Raw genomic sequence first — 21,390 nt, 5'->3', positions numbered from 1 at the left:
AACTTAAAATCGCGTCTGGCACATAGTTAGCAACGTGAAAAATGTCTGGCAATAAAAAAAGTATGTCAGGTAGACGTATTTAAAAAGGAAAAATCAAAAATTACGCTTCTTAAAATGCAATGCTTCATCATACTGCAATACTTTATCATTTTAATTCAAGACTTAACAACCGAATTAATGTCTGGCAAATTCATTTTCAGTTTTTCTTATATTTAAATAACATAATATTACAATTACAGACATTCTAAAATGCTTTGAAATTTTTATAAAAATAAAACTTAAAATCGCGTCTGGCACATAGTTAGCAACGTGAAAAATGTCTGGCAATAAAAAAAGTATGTCAGGTAGACGTATTTAAAAAGGAAAAATCAAAAATTACGCTTCTTAAAATGCAATGCTTCATCATACTGCAATACTTTATCATTTTAATTCAAGACTTAACAACCGAATTAATGTCTGGCAAATTCATTTTCAGTTTTTCTTATATTTAAATAACATAATATTAAAATTACAGACATTCTAAAATGCTTTGAAATTTTTATAAAAATAAAACTTAAAATCGCGTCTGGCACATAGTTAGCAACGTGAAAAATGTCTGGCAATAAAAAAAGTATGTCAGGTAGACGTATTTAAAAAGGAAAAATCAAAAATTACGCTTCTTAAAATGCAATGCTTCATCATACTGCAATACTTTATCATTTTAATTCAAGACTTAACAACCGAATTAATGTCTGGAAAATTCATTTTAAGTTTTTCTTATATTTAAATAACATAATATTAAAATTACAGACATTCTAAAATGCTTTGAAATTTTTATAAAAATAAAACTTAAAATCGCGTCTGGCACATAGTTAGCAACGTGAAAAATGTCTGGCAATAAAAAAAGTATGTCAGGTAGACGTATTTAAAAAGGAAAAATCAAAAATTACGCTTCTTAAAATGCAATGCTTCATCATACTGCAATACTTTATCATTTTAATTCAAGACTTAACAACCGAATTAATGTCTGGCAAATTCATTTTCAGTTTTTCTTATATTTAAATAACATAATATTAAAATTACAGACATTCTAAAATGCTTTGAAATTTTTATAAAAATAAAACTTAAAATCGCGTCTGGCACATAGTTAGCAACGTGAAAAATGTCTGGCAATAAAAAAAGTATGTCAGGTAGACGTATTTAAAAACGAAAAATTAAAAATTACGCTTCTTAAAATGCTTTTAAAATCCAGGATTATTACCTGAACAGATAGGATGCGCACTAATGAACGCAACCGCTACCGCCAGCCAGATTGCCCAGACTCTAACAGGAAGTGCAAGAAGGAAGACATATCACAAAATCAGCTGACCTAAAATTCTTTTTTTTCAAACGTTGCTACCTCCCGTACTATTGGGTGTTACTGACATTGTTTGGTTATTAAAAACTTTAATTGACAATAAGCAGCAAAGTGACAAATTAAGTAAATTTTTAAGTTTAGAATTAAGTAAAGAGTTTTAATATTAAAGTTACCTATTGAACAAACCTTGGACCGATCTTACAGTTTAGTTTGTCAGTTTTCTATTTGATCAAAGTACTAACTAAAATATTTTCTTTGCAGAAAAAGAGAAGCTAATAAGACAACTAAAAATATTTAAAAAAAACACAAATGGACAAGTTTTATTAAAGTCTTATCTTTTAATTAATTTAAGTGTTATATTATGTACCTGAAAATGAATTTGATAATGAGGAATGAAGCATTTTATGAATAATGTAAAAAATAAGACAAGTAGAGTATGAAATAATGGTTGGTTAAGTAACATTACCTCATGAACAGAAAACAGTTACTGAAACTATGTTCTTCCACATTTAATCTTAATAAGTTCAGCAGTTTGAATGAAAAAGAATTAGAAAAAGATATTATTATAAACGAACTGCATTTGTAGATTTTGGGAGGAATTATATCTTTACAATAACTATTATTATTTACAATTGTTGTGTTAAGGAAACAATCAATATTTTTTTAATCGCCCAGGATGTATTCATAGTAACTGTAGGTATCATAGGAATTTTACTAATGTTAGGTTTTATGAATTGAACAATTTGTTGTATATAACAGCACACAAACAAGATATTGACATTGCTGCAAATTAACACTTACATTTATTAGTTAATTATCTACATAAATAAATATGAATACATCTACATTAGGTAGTAATGCATTAAATTTCGTGCACCTGTGTGTGTTCAGTAGTAATGTCTGTATTGTTTAATAAGTTGTTACATATGCTTATTTTTCTATGTAGACTGCATTATGTTAAGGAAGATATTTGGTGCCTTATTTTAATAAAAAATAACCATAACTGAAACATTTTTATTTTGCTACCTGTTTGTTTAATATTCCTAACTATTAGTAGGTACGGGTCATTCATATATGCATTATCTGTATATTCTTGTAAAATAAACTAATATTGTTAACCACTTTAATGGCTTTTCCTACTAAAGAAGACATAGGTAAATTACCAAAAATAAAACTGACAAATACATAACATACAGTGTTTATTCATTTCTTACTTAAACAGATTTTGCATTTACATATTAACTTGTAGCAAATCACTGATATAAACAAAAGTTAATTGACATAAATATTAACTTAAAATCAGCATCAAACTTAAATTTATATCTAAGATGTTGAAGCATCAATATGGAATCAAAGGTTGATTAAGGGTTATAATTTCATACCAGACTAAGTTTCTATTTTATTATTTTTATTTATCCCTCTTTTCATTTCATTGAGTACTTGCTGCTTTTCAATTCTCACTTTCTATAAGTATGAATTTATTATAAACAATCAACCTTTATGACTAACTTAAACTGAATTTGTTTGTTGGATAAACAGATAATTCCAACTAGTAGCAAATCACTAATAAAATCTGCACTTATATATAAATCTGCTTTCAAATTGACATTAAAAATGTTCAAGCACAAACACCAAACCTAATTAAAGCTTAAATCAAACTCAAATTTCAGTGTTCACACTAGTCCACGTTTTTTTTCTATTGTTTTTTAATTCCTTGGACTTTATCAACTTCTAGTCAACCTTATTTTCACTCTTTATTTATCAATCCACAGTAGGTACTATTTCTATTGTTTCTTCTAAGCGGTAACAAAATATATTGCTTCTTCATTTTGCAGATTAGTTGTGAGGTCAAATCCTAAAAATATCAAAGTATGAGTACTACTAATTATTATATATCGCGATTATGCAATTTAAAAATATTGTATTTATTTGTAGCCTTAAATTTCTGAGAAAACATGAAACAAACCATAATTAATTTAAACATGCAATTAAATTTTTTATATATTCACTTTGCACCTTCTGTAAATTCCACTTATATCGAAAATTGTTCCGACTTTGCTGACATTCTAATGTCCCTTTTGCAGCTTCCAATTGCAAATTTACAATAATATTGTAAAGTTTTAACTTTTATTTGTTCATAAAAGTGACATAAGGAATACATTTAATCCAGAGACAATAAGACGGAATAAGGTGCTACGAACAGCAGCTCGCATCTACGCTGTCGACTTTGCGGTAGTGTATCGACAATCACAGACAGTGTGACCGTTTTAAAAAATGGCGATCTACCAAAACTACAAGGTGCCAGTACTAAATAATACCAAAACACATGCTGAATTATACTAAAAATAAACTAAAAGAAAAAGAAGATTTTTTTTTATTAAAACACTTATTATCAGATACTTTTTAATTTTACCAATTACACACCTTCATTATACAGACATATTAAAATAATAATAAATATTTACAATAAGTATTATTACAAATACTAAGTCAGTATTCGCTGCACTGAGCTAACTGAGCAGATTTAGTGCGTTTGCAGGAAAAGCCCTTTGCGATTTCCGAATCATAAAACATTTTGCTGAATAAATCGCTGAGATGATCATCTCGATGTTATGTTATGTTCTGCCAACGCTGCATAAAATATAAGCTCTGCTTTTCTTACTTCTTCAGATATGGGTTCTTTCCTTTGAAGTAATTTATCATCGTTCTGAAAATAAACAGGATTTGATAATTTGATGAATTTAAATCAATTATACATGTGTGTACAACTGTACATGTACTATCCAAGATTCATCGGACATCCTGTAGAAGTAGGACAATTAATTCATGTGCCATAAAAAAATAAGGGACACAATAATCTTATAAATATGTTAATGGGGGCATAGCTTTCTTACCTTGGATTGTCCACTATAACGTATAAGTTTCTATCGATGTTTTTCAGAATATGCATGACTTTTAATTGTAGCGATTCTGCTTAAAAATGTTGCTCCACACGTTTTACACAAGGCGTTCTCATTATTTTTATCTTTTGTCAACCATGACAAAAATTCAGAATTTTGTTCCCACCCAGATCTATAGTTCTGATCGTATTTGCGCTTCATTATCTTCACTACACATGCACACAGAGAGAAATAAATAAAGAACTAAAACACCCGTGGTCCCAAAAGCGACCACATGTATAAAAATACAGCATGTAACGTAGATAGTAATACGTAGCTAAAGCACGATTCGCGAATTTGTTAGCATTAACCGTTCGAAAGAGACAAAATGATACATTTGCGGTAAACATCAGACAAAGACAAAAACATGTGAACGAAATACGAACGAATGGAAGTGAGTGTTTCTCGCCCAGCCCAACAATATATCAAAATGTGTTTTAAAATGTTGAAAGTTTAAATGTACCAAAAAATACCAGAATATAAAAGGATACCAAAAAAATACTAAATTAGTTACACGGAGCCCAAATTATACCAATTTGGTACTGAATATACTAAAAACGGTCACACTGATCACAGATCAAGGAGAGGTAAAATCTTGACAGTCAAGGTCTCCAAATGTTTCGAATTGTCAAAGATTAAAGCAAACAGAGGGCTTGAAAGACTTTGTTGGACGCTTCTATCTGAGGGGACATAGTAATAGGTGAATATTTCCTAGTAGTAATAGGGGAGTTTTGGAGGTGAGGGGCTATTTTAAAACACTGACATTGTGATTAATATAATATATATTACAAACATTACACATTAACAATAGTTTATTTTATTACACATTCAAACTCCAACAGACTTCCAAAAAAGGTTATATTCAGACCATAGATTCGTTACAAAAATACTGCTTCAGCGTCATCACTACCAGACAGTTACAACTAACAACTAACTGTTTAATGCGTTTAAACACCAATTGTTTCCGCGCGCTTTAATGTTGGGATGATCGACATTAGAAAAACTATAAAAATAATATTGACATCAGTATTATAATCGAAAGCCCAACATCGATAGTCGATAACATCGATGATTTTTGCATTAATAATAATTGACAAAGAAATAAAATACAGTGAAATGGTTCGAAATTTATTAAGAAAAAGAACAAATTATCACATATTTCGATATTTTTTATCAACCGACTAAACGTAAAGTTATTTTTAAAAAGAACTTTTCATTCTATTTCTTTGTTGATAAAAAGTAGTAAGTGTGAGAGAGAAAGAGCGAACGAGACTACGAAGAACGAACGAATTGAATGAATACGCGTTCAGAATTTTAATAAACCTGATTTGTGTATGCGTTCATAGAAGACTTAATTTTTTTCGCAAGTTGCATTGTTCGTGCCGAGACCGTGAGATACATTGATGTTCGATTCCGTTAACATGAATGTTACGATATTTTTCGTGTAGCAACATCGATGTTTTTATTTTTAATATCGACGATTATCGAACATTGATGATCTGTGATCATCGATGATCGAGCATCCCTAAATCCTAATTCGAATTGAGCTGTCAGCTGTGAGCATTTGTTGTTGTGTCCTGCCCACAGTGCCCACGTCCGTGTGCCGACTGCCGACTGCCTAAATCTGTGTATTTAAATTAACAACCTCAGAAATCGGAATCCAGATTACTTATTACTGAATCATGTGAATAATAAAGGAAAATTCACGCAATCAAAAAGTGTGTCCATATTGTGTATTGCGTTTTGCTCAATTGTTAATATCAAAAATGTCTAATTCTCGTGGAAATAGAAGTTGGTATAGTACTGGTGCCAGAAGTTTTCAAGGCAATAGAGGGCGAAATACAAGAAGTCGACCACCTGGTTTGAAAGGCAAAGAAATTGGTCTCTATTATAAAAACCTATATAAAAAAAATAAAAAAACGGACACAGTGGTAAGTGCAAAATTATAATCTTGCATTAACCTTAAAATTAAGTACGTTAAATAATATTTTATTTTAATTATTTTCTTTTAGATTAATCTCACAATTCCGTCGGCTATCATATCTGCTATAAATAAAAACTTAATGTTCATAGAAACTGTTGCTAAAACTGAAAATATAGAATTGTCTTTCACAAATATATTTGAATCTCTTATAAAACCAAAAACTGACTTAATTAAGAGAAAAGAAAGTCCTCATCCCGAAGAATATGATGTTGCTGATAAGAGATACAAAGAAGGTACTAATATTTCCCTTAAAAACGATTTGGTACCTAATTTCGAGACTGATACATATTTGAATGAGAATGAAAAGATCTTACTTAATATAAAAGATGAGACCCATATTGAGGTTAGGGATGAACCCAGTTCATTAAGTACACTGAATGATATACCTATTAAAACTGAACCGAGTTCAGTAAGTATGCCAGATTACATACCTTTTAAAAATGAAAATATAATGAATGATTGCGTAAACTCTGAAAGGATACTAGGTTTAAGAGAAAGACATTATAAATATGGGTATCAAGATATAATTACTGGAACATTTGATGAGAAATTAACAGAACTTTTAACACAAGGTATTCAAATAACTTCTAACAATAATGGTGTTAGAAAATTAAACCATGATTACTACAAGGAGTACAATGAAATGGTAGGAAAGTTGTCTTATAATAAAATGTTAGAATTTCGTGAAACCTTACCTGCTTATAAGAAAAAAGAAGATATATTAGACAATATTGATAAAAGTCAAGTACTAGTGATAAGTGGTGAAACTGGCTGTGGAAAATCTACACAGGTGAATATTATAGAAATTATAGTATGAGAGCTATACAATTTAACTCATATAAGTTGGTTCTCTGTTAAGTCAGTAATCAAACTTCAACCAAGTTGTCAAAGGTTAACATGTAACTGTGATTTTTCATAGTTCTAAGTGTAATCCTCGTACTTGCCTGGAAAAATATTACAATCAGATAATACCATGTGCAATAAAAAACATTTGGGATTTATCATTTTTAAATTAGAATTGCAAAAAACTAACCTATATGTATTTCATGGAACTTAGTATTAATACATTTTAAAACTATTGTTTTTGTTCAGATTCCTCAACTTATTTTAGACAGAGCTATGAATAATAATACAGGGGCTAATGTAAGAATACTTGTCACTCAGCCAAGAAGAATTGCAGCATCTTCATTAGCTATGAGAGTTGCTAACGAAAGAGCTGAAATGCTTGGAAATTCTGTAGGATATAGTGTCCGATTAGAAAAGTTAGTATTATGTGTGTATGTGTTGAGAAGGACTTATACACCATATCATACACACAGTTTTATGGGTTTCACAGAAATTATCCAAATCTAATTTAGACCAAAACTCATTAATTAAATAATATTGCAATAAGCTTAAATATATTAAAAAGTAATGATTTCTCTGTACCAGGGTAGAATCAAGAACTCGTGGTAGTATTATGTTCTGCACTACTGGAGTGCTATTAACTGAACTTGAGGTTGATCAAGCATTGACAAAATTTAGTCATATAATACTGGATGAGGTTCATGAACGGGATACTCATGTAGATTTGGCTATGGCTATGCTGAAACAGGTATATTAATAATTTTACAAATCTAGACTAATTTTTGTCTCTTTCTGTTAATTTGTTTGCTGTGATGTAAGTAAGAGATAGCAGGCCGGTGACAGCAGAGTGACTGAGACTAAATAGATTTCTCAAACCCCTCTCTTGAAGGAAACCAAATTGAATTGCGTAGTTTAGTGCCGTATTCTAAAACATTATTGTAAGTTGTTAATCCATTTTTGCTGTATGTGAGAGATTGTGACCTAAAATACAAATAAGATTTCTATCTATATTCTTATAAACTTACGGCTTACAAATTTTCATCAACTTATCTTAATATATATAAATTACGTGTCACGTTGTTTGTCCGCTATGGTCTCCTAAACTACTGAACCGATATCAATCAAATTTGCACACCGTATACAGTTTGATCTAACTTAAAAGATAGGATAGCTAACATCTCAATTTATACCCGCAATATTATTTTATTGCATTTGTTTATTATTTGATAGTCACAATTCTAACAGATGGAGCTGCGATGAAAGTACCAACGTTTCACATAAGCTACACTAAGCTAAAAGTCCTTTTGTAAAACGTTACAATACGGGGCGGGGATTGAATTACGCGTTATTGTTAATATTAACTTTCCAGTACTTTACACCACATAATGGTAACTTTTAGGTATAAAGAGTCACTAGGTGGTCACGAAACGTTTTACCATACTTTGGTACAGAAAAACGTTATGGCGCGTTACATGGGGGGGGGGGTCAATAATCTCCAAAAATTGCGTGACGTAATACTTGAACGCTCCCATACCATTTGGCAAATGTTTTTTAAATAAATAAAGCATTTAATATTTTTGGTGACAGATCAATTTTTTTTATAAAAAAAAATGTATTTCATAGAACAATTTAAAATTCCAGATACTAAAAAAACGAAAAGATCTAAAACTCATACTTATGAGTGCTACGTTAGATGCAGAAGTATTGTCAGCGTATTTTGACGATTGTCCCGTAGTGTGCATAGAAGGGCTTGCTTATCCCGTCACAGATGTTTATCTAGAAGATATCCTGAAGCTAACTAACTACCAGATACAGAAGGAAAAGGTAAAGAAAAATGAAAAGCAAAAGTGGAAAAAATATGAAAGGAAGGGTAAAAGTGAGGCGAATGAAATGCAAAAGGATATTCAATATAAGGCTGAAATTGGTAAGTTGACGAAACACAAATAATTGATTTATGTTTCGGACAGGAGACTATAAATGAAATACTAAAAGTGCAGGACAAGAACAAAAGCTATACTTAATATATTTCAGAATCAGATATCTCCTAATTAAATGCCTGTCTTTCTACACAGTACTAAAAACAGATTAAAGAGAAAAGAATTAGAAGAAAATAATTACTTATTTCTTTATAAATACGTTCATTACAAAATATAATAAATCGGAAATCATGTTCGTAAAAATAAAACATCATTTACACAAAATATCGATTTCTTTTAGTATCCTATTTATTATTATTATGTACAGTTAAGATCATTTTTCAATTTGTACCTTAGATTTCGCGTTTCAGATTAGATTTAGAAACACGCACTACATCGTTACAAGCGATGACCAAAATGTAACAATTGCACATACAGTAAGGAAATAAAACTTCAAATATATGAGCCTCCTGTAACAAACAAAAAAACACCATTACTAAATGCTACGTACACCATTTTTCTAATAAAAACGACAGATTAATAACAAGCAAATTTAAGACGGACATAAGACATAACATTTATTAACAAACAAAAACACACAAAATAATAATAATCAAAGAAAAAAATAAAATGAGAGATATAACAATTAAAAACAAATCCCTTTTCCCATTCGGTTCGTTTCAAGTGTGTAATGTGGGTGTGCTGTGGCTGTAATTGGCCCTGGCTCAGCATTATGCTGAGGAGCAGACTGTTCCACAGCGCTGGTCATTCTGCCAGAGACCACAGCAGCTAGTTTTAGTTATTTATGCATTGTTTCGTCTTCCGTTACACATTCAAACTCCCCAAATTAAAAAAAAGGTTGCGTGTACTTATGTACGCGCGTAAGAAGTTATACTTCTTTGGCATTATTAAAAATAGTTTTTGATTGCAAGCAAATAATTAATTACAATTAAATAATCAAAGACTGGAAAAGGAGTCATTATAGTCAATAAAGTCCAGTTTACATTTGAAAAATTAAATAAATAAATATTTATTATTATTCTCTTACATTAAGTGTAACATAAATTCTATTATTATTCGAATGTTGTTTTTAAATTACGTCCAATGCCGTAGCATCTTCCGTGGGCAACTTCATTCTGTTAATTTTGTGTCACGGTACGCGCGCATTGTAAAATTTCACTCTCATCAATTTTTCATAACGCGCCTAAAGAAGTAATACTTCAAAAAAAAATATTGGTTGTTTGTAAAGTAGGTTTACGATCGAGATGTTTACGTGATAACGTCTTATTGGTGATATAAGTTTTTGGGAAGTAAGGAATTAATGAAGATAACAATTTTTTCAAATTTTAAATTACATCTATCGTTTTATTCACACTTTTGATGATAAATTTCGGGTGTAAAATGACAAGTTTACTTATTCGACTATGATATACATTTTTCTTCATACATTCACGGAATGACTGGCAGCGCTCGAGATGAGACGGGAGATCGGTCCGTCTCTCTCTCGTTATACCTGCGATCGCGCTCGTGAGGTTTTGGTGTGACACAAGTTTCTGAACATGTCACCCGACTAAAACGATTTTAAAGACGTTATCACGTCAAAAACGTCTGAGAAAGTTTATGCATAATGATATAATTCTTTTATTAGGACCATGGCTGGAATCAATAAAAAACAATATACCACGTGATGTATACAAAACACTCCAAGACCCAGAAATAGAGGAATTCAATGTAGACTTAATAGTTGAACTCCTAAAATACATATGCAAGGGAGAGCCTGGAGCAATTCTTGTGTTCCTACCTGGGATTGGGGAAATAACTAAAGTAATGCGATGTATGGAATTACATGGGTTTTTGAACGAAAAACACGAAATTTATCCCTTACATTCAAAATTGGCGACTCTAGAACAGCGTAAGATATTTATGAGACCGCCGTTAGGCGTTCGTAAAATAATATTGGCCACGAACATCGCTGAAACGTCGATAACAATTGATGATATAGTGTATGTTGTCGATTCTGGGAGGATTAAAGTTAGCGGGTTGAATGTTGAAGAGAATATTTCTACGTTGAAAACTGAATGGGTGTCTAAAGCTAATTTACATCAGAGGTGAGGATTTTTCACTTTATAACACTAAACTTTTTGAGTTTTTATAAGATATCAAGTATTTTATGTACCTATATGATTTTTAAAGTGCATATAGAGTAACCTCTGTATAACGGCATTCGTTATAACGAAAAACTCTATAACGTTATAACGTAAAAAGTGTTAAAGGTGTTTGGTTCAACACAAAACCCATACATTAATTCTCTTCAATTTATAACGCAACAGCTATTCTCTATTACGAAGAATTATATTCAAATTAAAAAATCATTTATTCATGTAGGTAATATATTATACACTTATGATCGTCAAAAAAAATAAATTAATATGAAATGCTTCTAACTTTACAGTGTTAGTAAATAAATAATTTACAATTAATTTTTCTCATAAAACTCTTTTCGTTGACCCCTATTCAAATTTAAATGCAGAATTATTTTCTTAATTAATTAATTTTTATCATAAAACTCTTTTCGTTGACCCCTATTCAAATTTAAATGCAGAATTATTTTCTTAATTAATTAATTTTTATCATAAAACTCTTTTCGTTGACCCCTATTCAAATTTAAATGCAGAATTATTCGCTTAATTAATTAATTTTTATCATAAAACTCTTTTCGTTGACCCCTATTCAAATTTAAATGCAGAATTATTCTCTTAATTAATTAATTTTTATCATAAAACTCTTTTCGTTGACTCCTATTCAAATTTAAATGCAGAATTATTCTCTTAATTAATTAATTTTTATCATAAAACTCTTTTCGTTGACCTCTATTCAAATTTAAATGCAGAATTATTCTCTTAATTAATTAATTTTTATCATAAAACTCTTTTCGTTGAGCCCTATTCAAATTTAAATGCAGAATTATTCGCTTAATTAATTAATTTTTATCATAAAACTCTTTTCGTTGACCCCTATTCAAATTTAAATGCAGAATTATTCTCTTGATTAATTTTTATCATAAAACTCTTTTCGTTGACCCCTATTCAAATTTAAATGCAGAATTATTCGCTTAATTAATTAATTTTTATCATAAAACTCTTTTCGTTGACCCCTATTCAAATTTAAATGCAGAATTATTCTCTTAATTAATTAATTTTTAGCATAAAACTCGTTTCGTTAACCCCTATTCAAATTTAAATGCAGAATTATTCTCTTAATTAATTTATATTATATGATGACTTAATATGATTAACAGACGTGGTCGGGCAGGTCGTTGTCAACCTGGCATTTGCTATTACCTATTAACGTCATACCGTGCGGGAACACTTGCTGATCGGCTTTTACCAGAGTTACAAAGGAGTAATTTATTAGAACCGGTGTTGATGGTGAAGAAATTGAGACTCGGTTTAGCCAATACGGCGTTTCAGATGGTCCCATCACCGCCCGCTGAGAAAACAGTGGAATGGGCTGTGAGGCACTTGCAGAAGTAAGATTTTTTAAATTATTGAATTTTTTTTTATTAAATAGGCAAACGTGCAGGAGGATCACCTGAACTTAAGTGATACCGCCGCCCATGGACACTCACATTGCCAGAAGGCCCGCAAGTGCATTGTCGGTGTTTTAAGAATTGGTACGCTCTTTTCTTTTGTCTGAGTTGCACTACAGTTACACTCATGTCTCACACACTCAATCAAAAAAGACGATGGTGCTATTGATTTTAATCTACCTCACTTGTTTAGGCCATTACTATTTAATATCAACAATCGCCAGAAGTTTTGTTTTTCAAGTATGTAATATAATTATTTTACTATTTAAGTACCTTCACTGTTTTGTTTTGTTAAGTAGATTAAGTATTAACATATAGGAAAGAGCGTTCATCCCTAACACAGGTTCTTCAACTTAAAAGGGATGTAAAGAAAAAAACTTTTTACCGGATTAAAGGTATGTATTATTATAAATTTACAATTATTTAACATAATTTTAACTTTATCCGACGTTTCCCGTTTTAACCCTCCGTCTTTTAGTCGATACCAACTCCGGGGAAATAAATACAGATAATGCAACTTTCTCTACAGCTGTGATACTTTTTGACATTCAACACCTTTTGTCTTCAGTCACCGTGAGAATTTAAAATTATGTTAAATAGTTGTAAATTTATAATAATACATAACTTTAATCCGGTAAAAAGTTTTTTTCTTTAAATGTGTAAAGGTTATGTCAATCAAAGACTATATTAAAAGGGATGTAATAAAATATAGATTTAAGACTATTTACTTAAAGAAATTTTTATTTGTAAAGGACCCTAATGTGGTCATCTCCGTGATCCAACTTTTAGAATATCATTGAAATACTTACTTTTCAAAATAAAATAAAGTCTTCTTTCAGCATAATATCCTATTTACGATATTTTTGGTACTTTCCCTTGATGAACCATAGTCTTGGGACACCCTGTATATAGTATGTGGTAGTACTCGCTACGACTGCTGAAAATCATTTCACAACATCTTGTCTCGTCATATTATGAAATTATAATTCTTTAATGCTCGGCTACTGACGGCTCATTGGTCTAGTGGTAGTACCTCTGACTGCGAATCCATGGGTCCCGGGTTCGATCCCCGGCTGAGACAAACATCGATTTGGTGTTGTGCTTAGGTCTTAGGTGTTTAAATATGTATATATCCGTTGCCTAGTACCCATAACACAAGTTTCACCAGCTTAGCATGGGACTAGGTCAGTTGGTGTGAATTGTCCAATCCTTAAAAAAAAAATCATGTGTCCAATTCACACGTGGTAGAAGTGAAACCTTCAAAAACAATGTTTTTATAATTAAAATATGTAAATTAGACTTTTTCTCTATCTAAATGTAGGATCCTTTCTTTAAAAAAAATTATATTTTGATGTTAAATTTTTATTTATAACTTTAATATCAATCTTTAATTTGGTAAAAACTAAAATAATAAAAGTTTGAAATAAATTCACAAGATCCAACGTGGGAGGAAATGAGATAGGAAGCATTATACAGTGTATAAACTTTTAATTAAGTGTAGTACGAAGTTTTCACTTCAAAAAGTTTCTATAACTAATGATTTGTAAATAAAATTGATAAATAATCTAATTTTATAATTAAACTACTTACTTGACTTACTTATTTAATTTTCATAAAATCTGTTTTTTTATTTCAGAAAATGTTCAAATACACACTAATTTAAAGTTTATACACTGTATAATGCCTCCTATCTCACTCTCTCCCACGCCAAATCCTATTAATTTATGTGTCTGTCTCTTTTTACTGTTGCTTTTTCCGTTGCATCCAGTTTGAAATCACAACGATTCTAAAGAAGTTTCACTTCAAAAAATATGTCATCGTTTTAACGTTTGTGTAGATGTGGTGCCCTGTACAAAACGGAGACCTTGACACCATTGGGATGGCATTTAGCAAGACTCCCAGTTCATCCCGCAGCAGGAAAATTATTATTGTTGGGAGCTCTTTTTGGATGCTTGGATAGAGCAGCGAGTGTTGCAGCAGTATGGAGTTTCAAAGATCCATTTCTACTTGTTATTGGTAAACTTAAATTATATATTACTAACAATTTTTATTTCAAAAAGCCCGTTGCGCTGTTTTTTGAAGTGATAACTTCTTATGGGATGGTAAACCGCTTCGTTACGTAACGCGTTACGCGTGTCTTGCAGCAGGTAGTACCTGCAGCGCTAGCCGTATTTCGGACAGACGCTTTCCCCACTCTCTACTCAGTGTTTAGTGTGCGTTTGACGTTTATGCTTGACAGTGGGCTTATAACCTCAAATTATCACCGTTTTTGGATTAGATTATAAAAAATATGATGAATGAACAGATGGTGATCCTCGGAACATTACATAAAGAAATAGTTCAACTTAGTTTAGACATAACATTTATTACTAACGAAACACACAAAATAATAATAATAAAAATAGAAAAAGAACAAAAGATTATGGAAAGAAAGGAATAAGGGTGTATTGTGTGAGTGTTGTGGTTGTAACTGGCCTTGGCTCAGCATTATGATGAGGAGCAGACGTGGTTAGGACACTGCTGTCGGGCGTCCCGTAACGCACACATTTTTTTAAATATTGTATTCGGTTTTATAATGTGCAGTATTGTAAATTGATCAATTATACTTAATATACAGTGTAAACTCTTTATAACGTCAATCGTTATAACGAAACGAGTTAAATTCATTTTGTTTAACCCAATACCCATTAATTAATTATTCCCTCCACATAACGAAATTTCTCTGTAACGTATATAATAAAAATGATCGGTCCCTTGAAATTCGTTATAAAAAGTTTTACACAGTATATGCTAATTATCTTTTACAAAAATATTCAATATTTCAAAAACTGTGAAGAAATATACAAAATTGACTTGTAATATATAAACATGGTATTTTTGGTTTACATGAGGGTGGGAATGCTTTTATAAGTTGCTATTATAAAATACTAAGCATTATAAGTTCCTATGTCCGTTTGAAATACATTTGTATCCATAGTAAAAACCAATGGCGCTACAATCTTCTAGGTCTGGGTCTCATTTGTTTTTATAATAGGCAAGTAGGTGATCAACCATCTGTGCCTGACACACTTCGCCCACTATTTGGGTCTAAAACATTTCGGTTTCGTCACGATGTTTGGATTTAACACTCTTGTACGATGATCTTTACCGTACAGGAGTGTAAAATGTCAAGACAAACTCACAAACAGCTATCGAACCCACGACCTCAGGGATGAAATCGCACGAAGTGTTTAAGCAACATATAACCGGGTCAAGTAATTCAATATTTCGCCTATTCATTAAAAGTCAAAAGTCATTTATTCATATAGGTAACACAATGTACACTTATGAACGTCAAAAAAGAAATATACATTACATGCTTATAATATTAACATTTCCACATGAACAAATCTTGAATTTTTAAGGCAAAGAATCCGAAATTAAGGATGTAAAGCGGAGGCTGGCGATGGGTGAACCGAGTGACCACGTAGCGATGTCTGAAGCGATTATGCAATGGGAAAGTTGTTCATACAGGTATATTCCAAAATATAACAATTCACATTCGCCGTACGCACATAGAAATAGTGCACAGACGTATCTCGAACACATGACCTCAGAGTTGGAAACACAACTAAGCCACTGGGTCAAATATTAATCTCTAATCGCTAATAAAATACAAAATAAATCATTGGTGCTACAACCTTTTTAGGTCTGGGCCTCAGATTTCTGTATCTGTTTCATGATCATTTGTCAATCTTATAGGCAAGTAGGTGATCGGCCTCCTGTGCCTGACATACGCCGTCGACTTTTTGGGTCAATTAAGGCAAGTCGGATTCCTCACGATGTTTTTCTTCACCGTGCGAGCGAATGTTAAATGCGTACATAGAAAGAATGGTGCTCAGCCGGGAATCGAACCTACGACCTCAGGGATGAGTCGCACATCGTAAATCTAATCCCTAATAATAAAAAATAGAGCGTACCAATCCTTGCAACGAAGTGCAAATAAATATTGTTGTAACATAGTGTAGTGTAGTGTTATTTATCAAAACTGCTATCAAGTTGAATATCTAATATATAAAATTCTCGTGTCGCGGTGTTTGTGGTTAAACTCCTCCGAAACGGCTCGACCGATTCTCATGAAATTTTGTATGCATATAGGGTATGTCTGATAATCAGACATCTATTTTTCATCCTCCCAAATGTTAAGGGTAGTCCCTAAATATATATTTTTATTTTTAGATATTTTTTTCGTTTTTTTTATGATACAGCATTAAAAAATATATTATACAACCCCTAGCTTTCACCCCTCTACGATCAACCCCTATGTTTTTATTATAAATGATATACATGGCAAAACGACGTTTGCCCGGTCAGCTAGTATTTTATAGAACAACTAGTGGACCCGACAGACGTTGTCCTGCATGATATTTCAAGCGATTAGTAAAGCAAAGTATGAAAGTACCGACTGCAGCGCCATCTGGCGGGCTAATTTGTGAATCTAAACCATTCCCAGATCCCCTTGAACACACACAAAAAATTTCATCAAAATCGGTCCAGTCGTTTGAGAGAAGTTCAGTGACATACACACTCACAGAAGAATTATATATATAAAGATAGATGTTAGTAGATACCGCCCATGGTCAGTCAATGCCAGAGGGCTGGCACGTTTGTCGACGGCTTACGAATTGGTACGCTCTTTTCTTTTCTTATTGTTTTCTATCTCTTATTTTCACTATTACTTTAATGACTCATGTTTTTAATATGTTATTAGAGACCGTCGTTCGTTCGCCTACGATAATTTCCTTTCAAACAACACGTTGGAACTTCTAGTCGACATGAAGAAACAGTTGGGTGAAAATCTCACACAAATGGGATTTCTTTCAAGTAGTAATCTCCAGGCTCAATGGGAGAACAGGAATTGGAATAATATTAGCCTTTTCAAAGCAATTGTGGCTGCATCGTTGTACCCTAATGTAGCTCGAGTGCGGTGAGTCGACTAGACAATTACTTTTTTTAATTTAAATAATTTTTCTGAATTTTTTTTTTATTTAAATTTAACTTCTTGCTTAATAGATACTGTAAGTAGTGCTAGACACTTTCTTATGATAAATATTTAGTAAATTAAGTTAGATCTAAATTACTAGGTACGCTAGATCATAAAGGTCAATCATAGAAGAGAAACCTTATTAAAAAAATAGCATATATTTATGCAATTTTTTTTATTAATTTTCTATATATCCAAGTAGTAGGCAGTTACACGATTGCCGCACTTTAGTAGAGGACTTTCAAGTCTTGTCTGTGTATTCAAAAGTAATTTCAATAAATTAACCAACTAAATGAAAACAACATTAAATCAACACTATTTACATAGGTGCCTTTTATATATACATGTATAAAAACGAACCGTTTTTGTCGAAACTTTTTTGAAGTTATACTTTTTAGGCGCGTAATGAACAATTGATGAGAGTGAAATTTTACGATGCACGCGCACCGTGACACAAAATTAACAGAATGAAGTTGCCCACGGAAGATGCTACGGCATTCGACATAATTTAAAAACAACATTCGAATAATAATAGAATTTATGTTACACTTAATGTAAGAGAATAATAATAAATATTTATTTATTTAATTTTTCAAGTGTAAACTGAACTTTATTTACTATAATTCTCCAGCCTTTAATTATTTCATTGTAATTAATTATTTGCATGCAATCAAAAACTATTTTTAATAATGCCAAAGAAGTATAACTTCTTACGCGCGTATATAAGTACACGCACCCTTTTTTATCTTCTCAATAAGATACGACCTTCAACCTTTACAGTGTTCCCCATCAATAATGAGAGCGTATAGTGAATATGGAATTACCAATATTATATTTACAGTTGGTGCAATTTAAAAAGCTACAAAAAACCAAAATCCATTCTCGCATATTGCCCTGAAGATGGCAAAGTCAAGGTCCATCCAAGTAGTGTTATGGCTTTTTCACATGGTATGAACAAGCGCGAAGAAATTTGCACTAACTCCGGGGCTAATTGGTTGGTCTATTGGCTAAAGCAAAAATCGTCTGACCTCTTCCTTATTGATGTCAACCTGGTATATACACTGCCGCTGTTATTCTTTGGAGAATATAGTGTTAAAGAAGGTACTGTACTGTCTTTCTTTATTTAACTGAAAATTATTGTGAAGTATACTATTAATACTATAATATAATATATTACAATTATAATATTATAATAATTGCACGAGCAAGGCGGCATTACATGTTGCTCATTTGGTAAGCGTAAATCGTCGTACGCATCGTCATCGGACGTCGAGGCAGAATACGAAATTCCACCCGTATTACCTCGACGTCCGTCGTTCTACAACTGAGCGTTTTTTAAGGCAGTTTTTGCCGCGCACCACCACTATGTGGAACCAGCTGCCTACTGAAGTATTTCCGAACCAATTCGACTTAGGGTCCTTCAAGAAAAGAGCGTACTAATTTTTAAAAGGCTGGCAACACACGAGCCCTCGGGCATTGAGTGACCATGGGCGGCGATATTACTTACTGTGACTACTTCAAACAAGTTACTGTGTACTAATAAAAAAAATATAACAAACGGGCAGTAGCCTCACCTGATGGTAAGTGATACCGCCGCCCATAGACACTCACATTGCAAGAGGACTCGCAATAGCGTTGCCGGCCTTTTAAGATTTAGTACGCACTTTTCTTTTGAAGGACCTTAAATCGAATTGTTTCGGAAATAATGCAGCTGGTTCCACATGGTGGTAGTGCTCGGCAAAATCTGTTTTAAAACTGCTCAGTTGTGGAACGACGGACGTTGAGGTGATACGGAAGGAATTTCGTATTCTACCTCGATGTCCGATGATGAAAATAAATTACATTAATATAAAACGCCGTATATTATATTGTTTTTAGATCTTGAAAATCCGGACGATTGCTTAATGTCTATAACCAAAAATATAAACGTACGATGCAACAAAAATTCGGCAAACACAATACTGAAGTTGAGAATTCTACTCGACCAAGTACTGGCGAACAAAGTTATGGAAACATGCCCACATTCTGTGAAACAGAGCCAATTCGAAGACGAGGTTTTAAAGTATGTTTTTATGTAATTATATAACTTAATTATTGGAGATATATAATTTTTATATTATTTTATATCTCTATATATATAAAATTCTTGTGTTACAATGTTCGTTCCCATACTCCTCCGAAACGACTCGACCGATTCTTATAAATATTTTTATGGATATTAAGTAAGTCTGAGAATCGGCTACTATCTATATTTCAAACCCTTAAGTGATGTCCACCCCAAAAAAGAAATTATTTGTAGTTTTAGACATTTTTTTTGTTTTTATTTTTTTATGATACAACATACAAAAATACATACACCCCTTCATTTTCACCCCTCTACGATAAACCCCTATTTTTTATTATAGCAGATAGTTACTTTTATTACATATTACATGGCAATATGTACAACGTTTGTCGGGTCAGCTAGTAGATTTATAAACGTTCAATCCGTTTGTTCGTATAACGTAGCCAATGCCAGATTGAGAGGTCTGTATGCATCGGGGCAACTAAAGGAGTGGAGGATTTATGGTCTAGAAAAAAATAATTTCTAATTTCTGTTGAGTTTTCCAACAAATAGTTGTGAAACCTATGAAGATTTTGGTTACACTAATGTTGTGAAAAAATCAATTGTTTTTTAACTGTTGTGGGAAAAAATGATACAAATCATAACAATACAGTTTTACTTATAATAAATGTAGAATATATGCTGTAATTACATCAAAAGTAGTACTATATTTTTGAATCAAAATAAAAACAAAAAAACGTGTGGCACTCGGGGACTGCCGCGGTAAAGCTATTGCATTTATTTTTTTTCAACTTATGCAATTATAATTATTTATTTATGCAGTATTTTTTTTTCTTTGATAAATTAATTCAATCTACCACTCTACCAGACTCAGACTAACTCGCCTATATAGTCTGTCTCTCACTCTAACGCGCACCGGCTGCATCGATCTCGTCAGAGAGATGTGAATACGCAGTATGCGGTCTGTCCCGCTCTAACGCGTAAGGTTTTTTTCGTTACGGAGTTTCTGGATTCGGTCTCCACGCTCGAGGCCCGCGATAGAAGCTATGCAATAGAAAAGGAATATACTTGCAATAAAAGGCCGGCTACAACGTTGTAATGCTGTTTAATTACTGGACACATTTTGGCGCAATTTCATATCTTTGTCTGTTGACATAGCGCCATGTTGTTGACATGTTCTTTGACTCTTATTTAACTAAAGAAAATTGTCATGAATATTACTTGATCCGCAAAATGATCCGATATATTTACATATAACATTTAAGTAAAAAAATTCACTAATAGAATTTATATTGTCATGTATAATTTATAAATTTGTTTCAGAACCGTGATTGAACTTATTACAGCGGAAGATGAACAAGCTGATTACATCGATGATGATGTATCAGTAGCATCAGACGATAACTGGCATTAATTTATTTATATTAAAACTTTTTAGCGATAATTACAATACAAACGATCGTCTAGTCATAAGAATTAGGATTGATGTCGTCAACTGCTATCATAAATAAATAAAATAAAATACATATAATCGAGTTCATCTTGTTTTATTTCACATATATTATAATCACCAATATATTTTTAAATCCTTTAAGATATTTGAAGCAACATGTGTACGCGCTGCAACAGGTCTCAATCTAAATAAGTAAATAACCAAATGACACATATTTAATCACAAACAGTACAACTTTA

At 31.8% G+C, this 21,390-nt stretch overlaps 1 protein-coding gene across 2 annotated transcripts; it reads left to right on the top strand.

Annotated features, from left to right (window-relative positions):
- Positions 1-5,882: 5,882 nt before the first annotated feature.
- Positions 5,883-21,234, top strand: LOC125060690 (ATP-dependent DNA/RNA helicase DHX36-like). 2 transcript variants are annotated; one of them, XM_047665689.1, is made up of 13 exons: positions 5,883-6,206; positions 6,288-7,049; positions 7,352-7,521; positions 7,691-7,853; positions 8,747-9,029; positions 10,670-11,129; positions 12,320-12,550; positions 14,448-14,626; positions 16,015-16,123; positions 17,361-17,576; positions 18,475-18,734; positions 19,512-19,695; positions 21,022-21,234. In XM_047665689.1, the coding sequence occupies exons 1-13, from the start codon at positions 6,042-6,044 to the stop codon at positions 21,110-21,112; spliced, it is 3,273 nt and encodes a 1,090-aa protein (XP_047521645.1). In that variant the 5' UTR covers positions 5,883-6,041; the 3' UTR covers positions 21,113-21,234. The 2 variants fall into 2 exon arrangements, with proteins under 2 accessions (XP_047521645.1, XP_047521646.1); XM_047665690.1 differs by lacking the exon at positions 12,320-12,550.
- Positions 21,235-21,390: the final 156 nt, after the last annotated feature.

The sequence above is a fragment of the Pieris napi genome, chromosome 22 (assembly GCF_905475465.1).
Source record: "Pieris napi chromosome 22, ilPieNapi1.2, whole genome shotgun sequence".
Taxonomy (NCBI): domain Eukaryota; kingdom Metazoa; phylum Arthropoda; class Insecta; order Lepidoptera; family Pieridae; genus Pieris; species Pieris napi.
This window is presented reverse-complemented; position numbering and strand designations above follow the sequence as displayed.

Excerpts from the sequence above, each read along its gene's own strand:
- LOC125060690 (XM_047665689.1), top strand. The coding sequence starts at position 6,042 with ATGTCTAATTCTCGTGGAAATAGAAGTTGGTATAGTACTGGTGCCAGA. Across the intron at positions 7,050-7,351 it reads GCTGTGGAAAATCTACACAG|ATTCCTCAACTTATTTTAGA; the intron begins GTGAATATTATA and ends GTTTTTGTTCAG. Across the intron at positions 7,522-7,690 it reads TATAGTGTCCGATTAGAAAA|GGTAGAATCAAGAACTCGTG; the intron begins GTTAGTATTATG and ends TCTCTGTACCAG.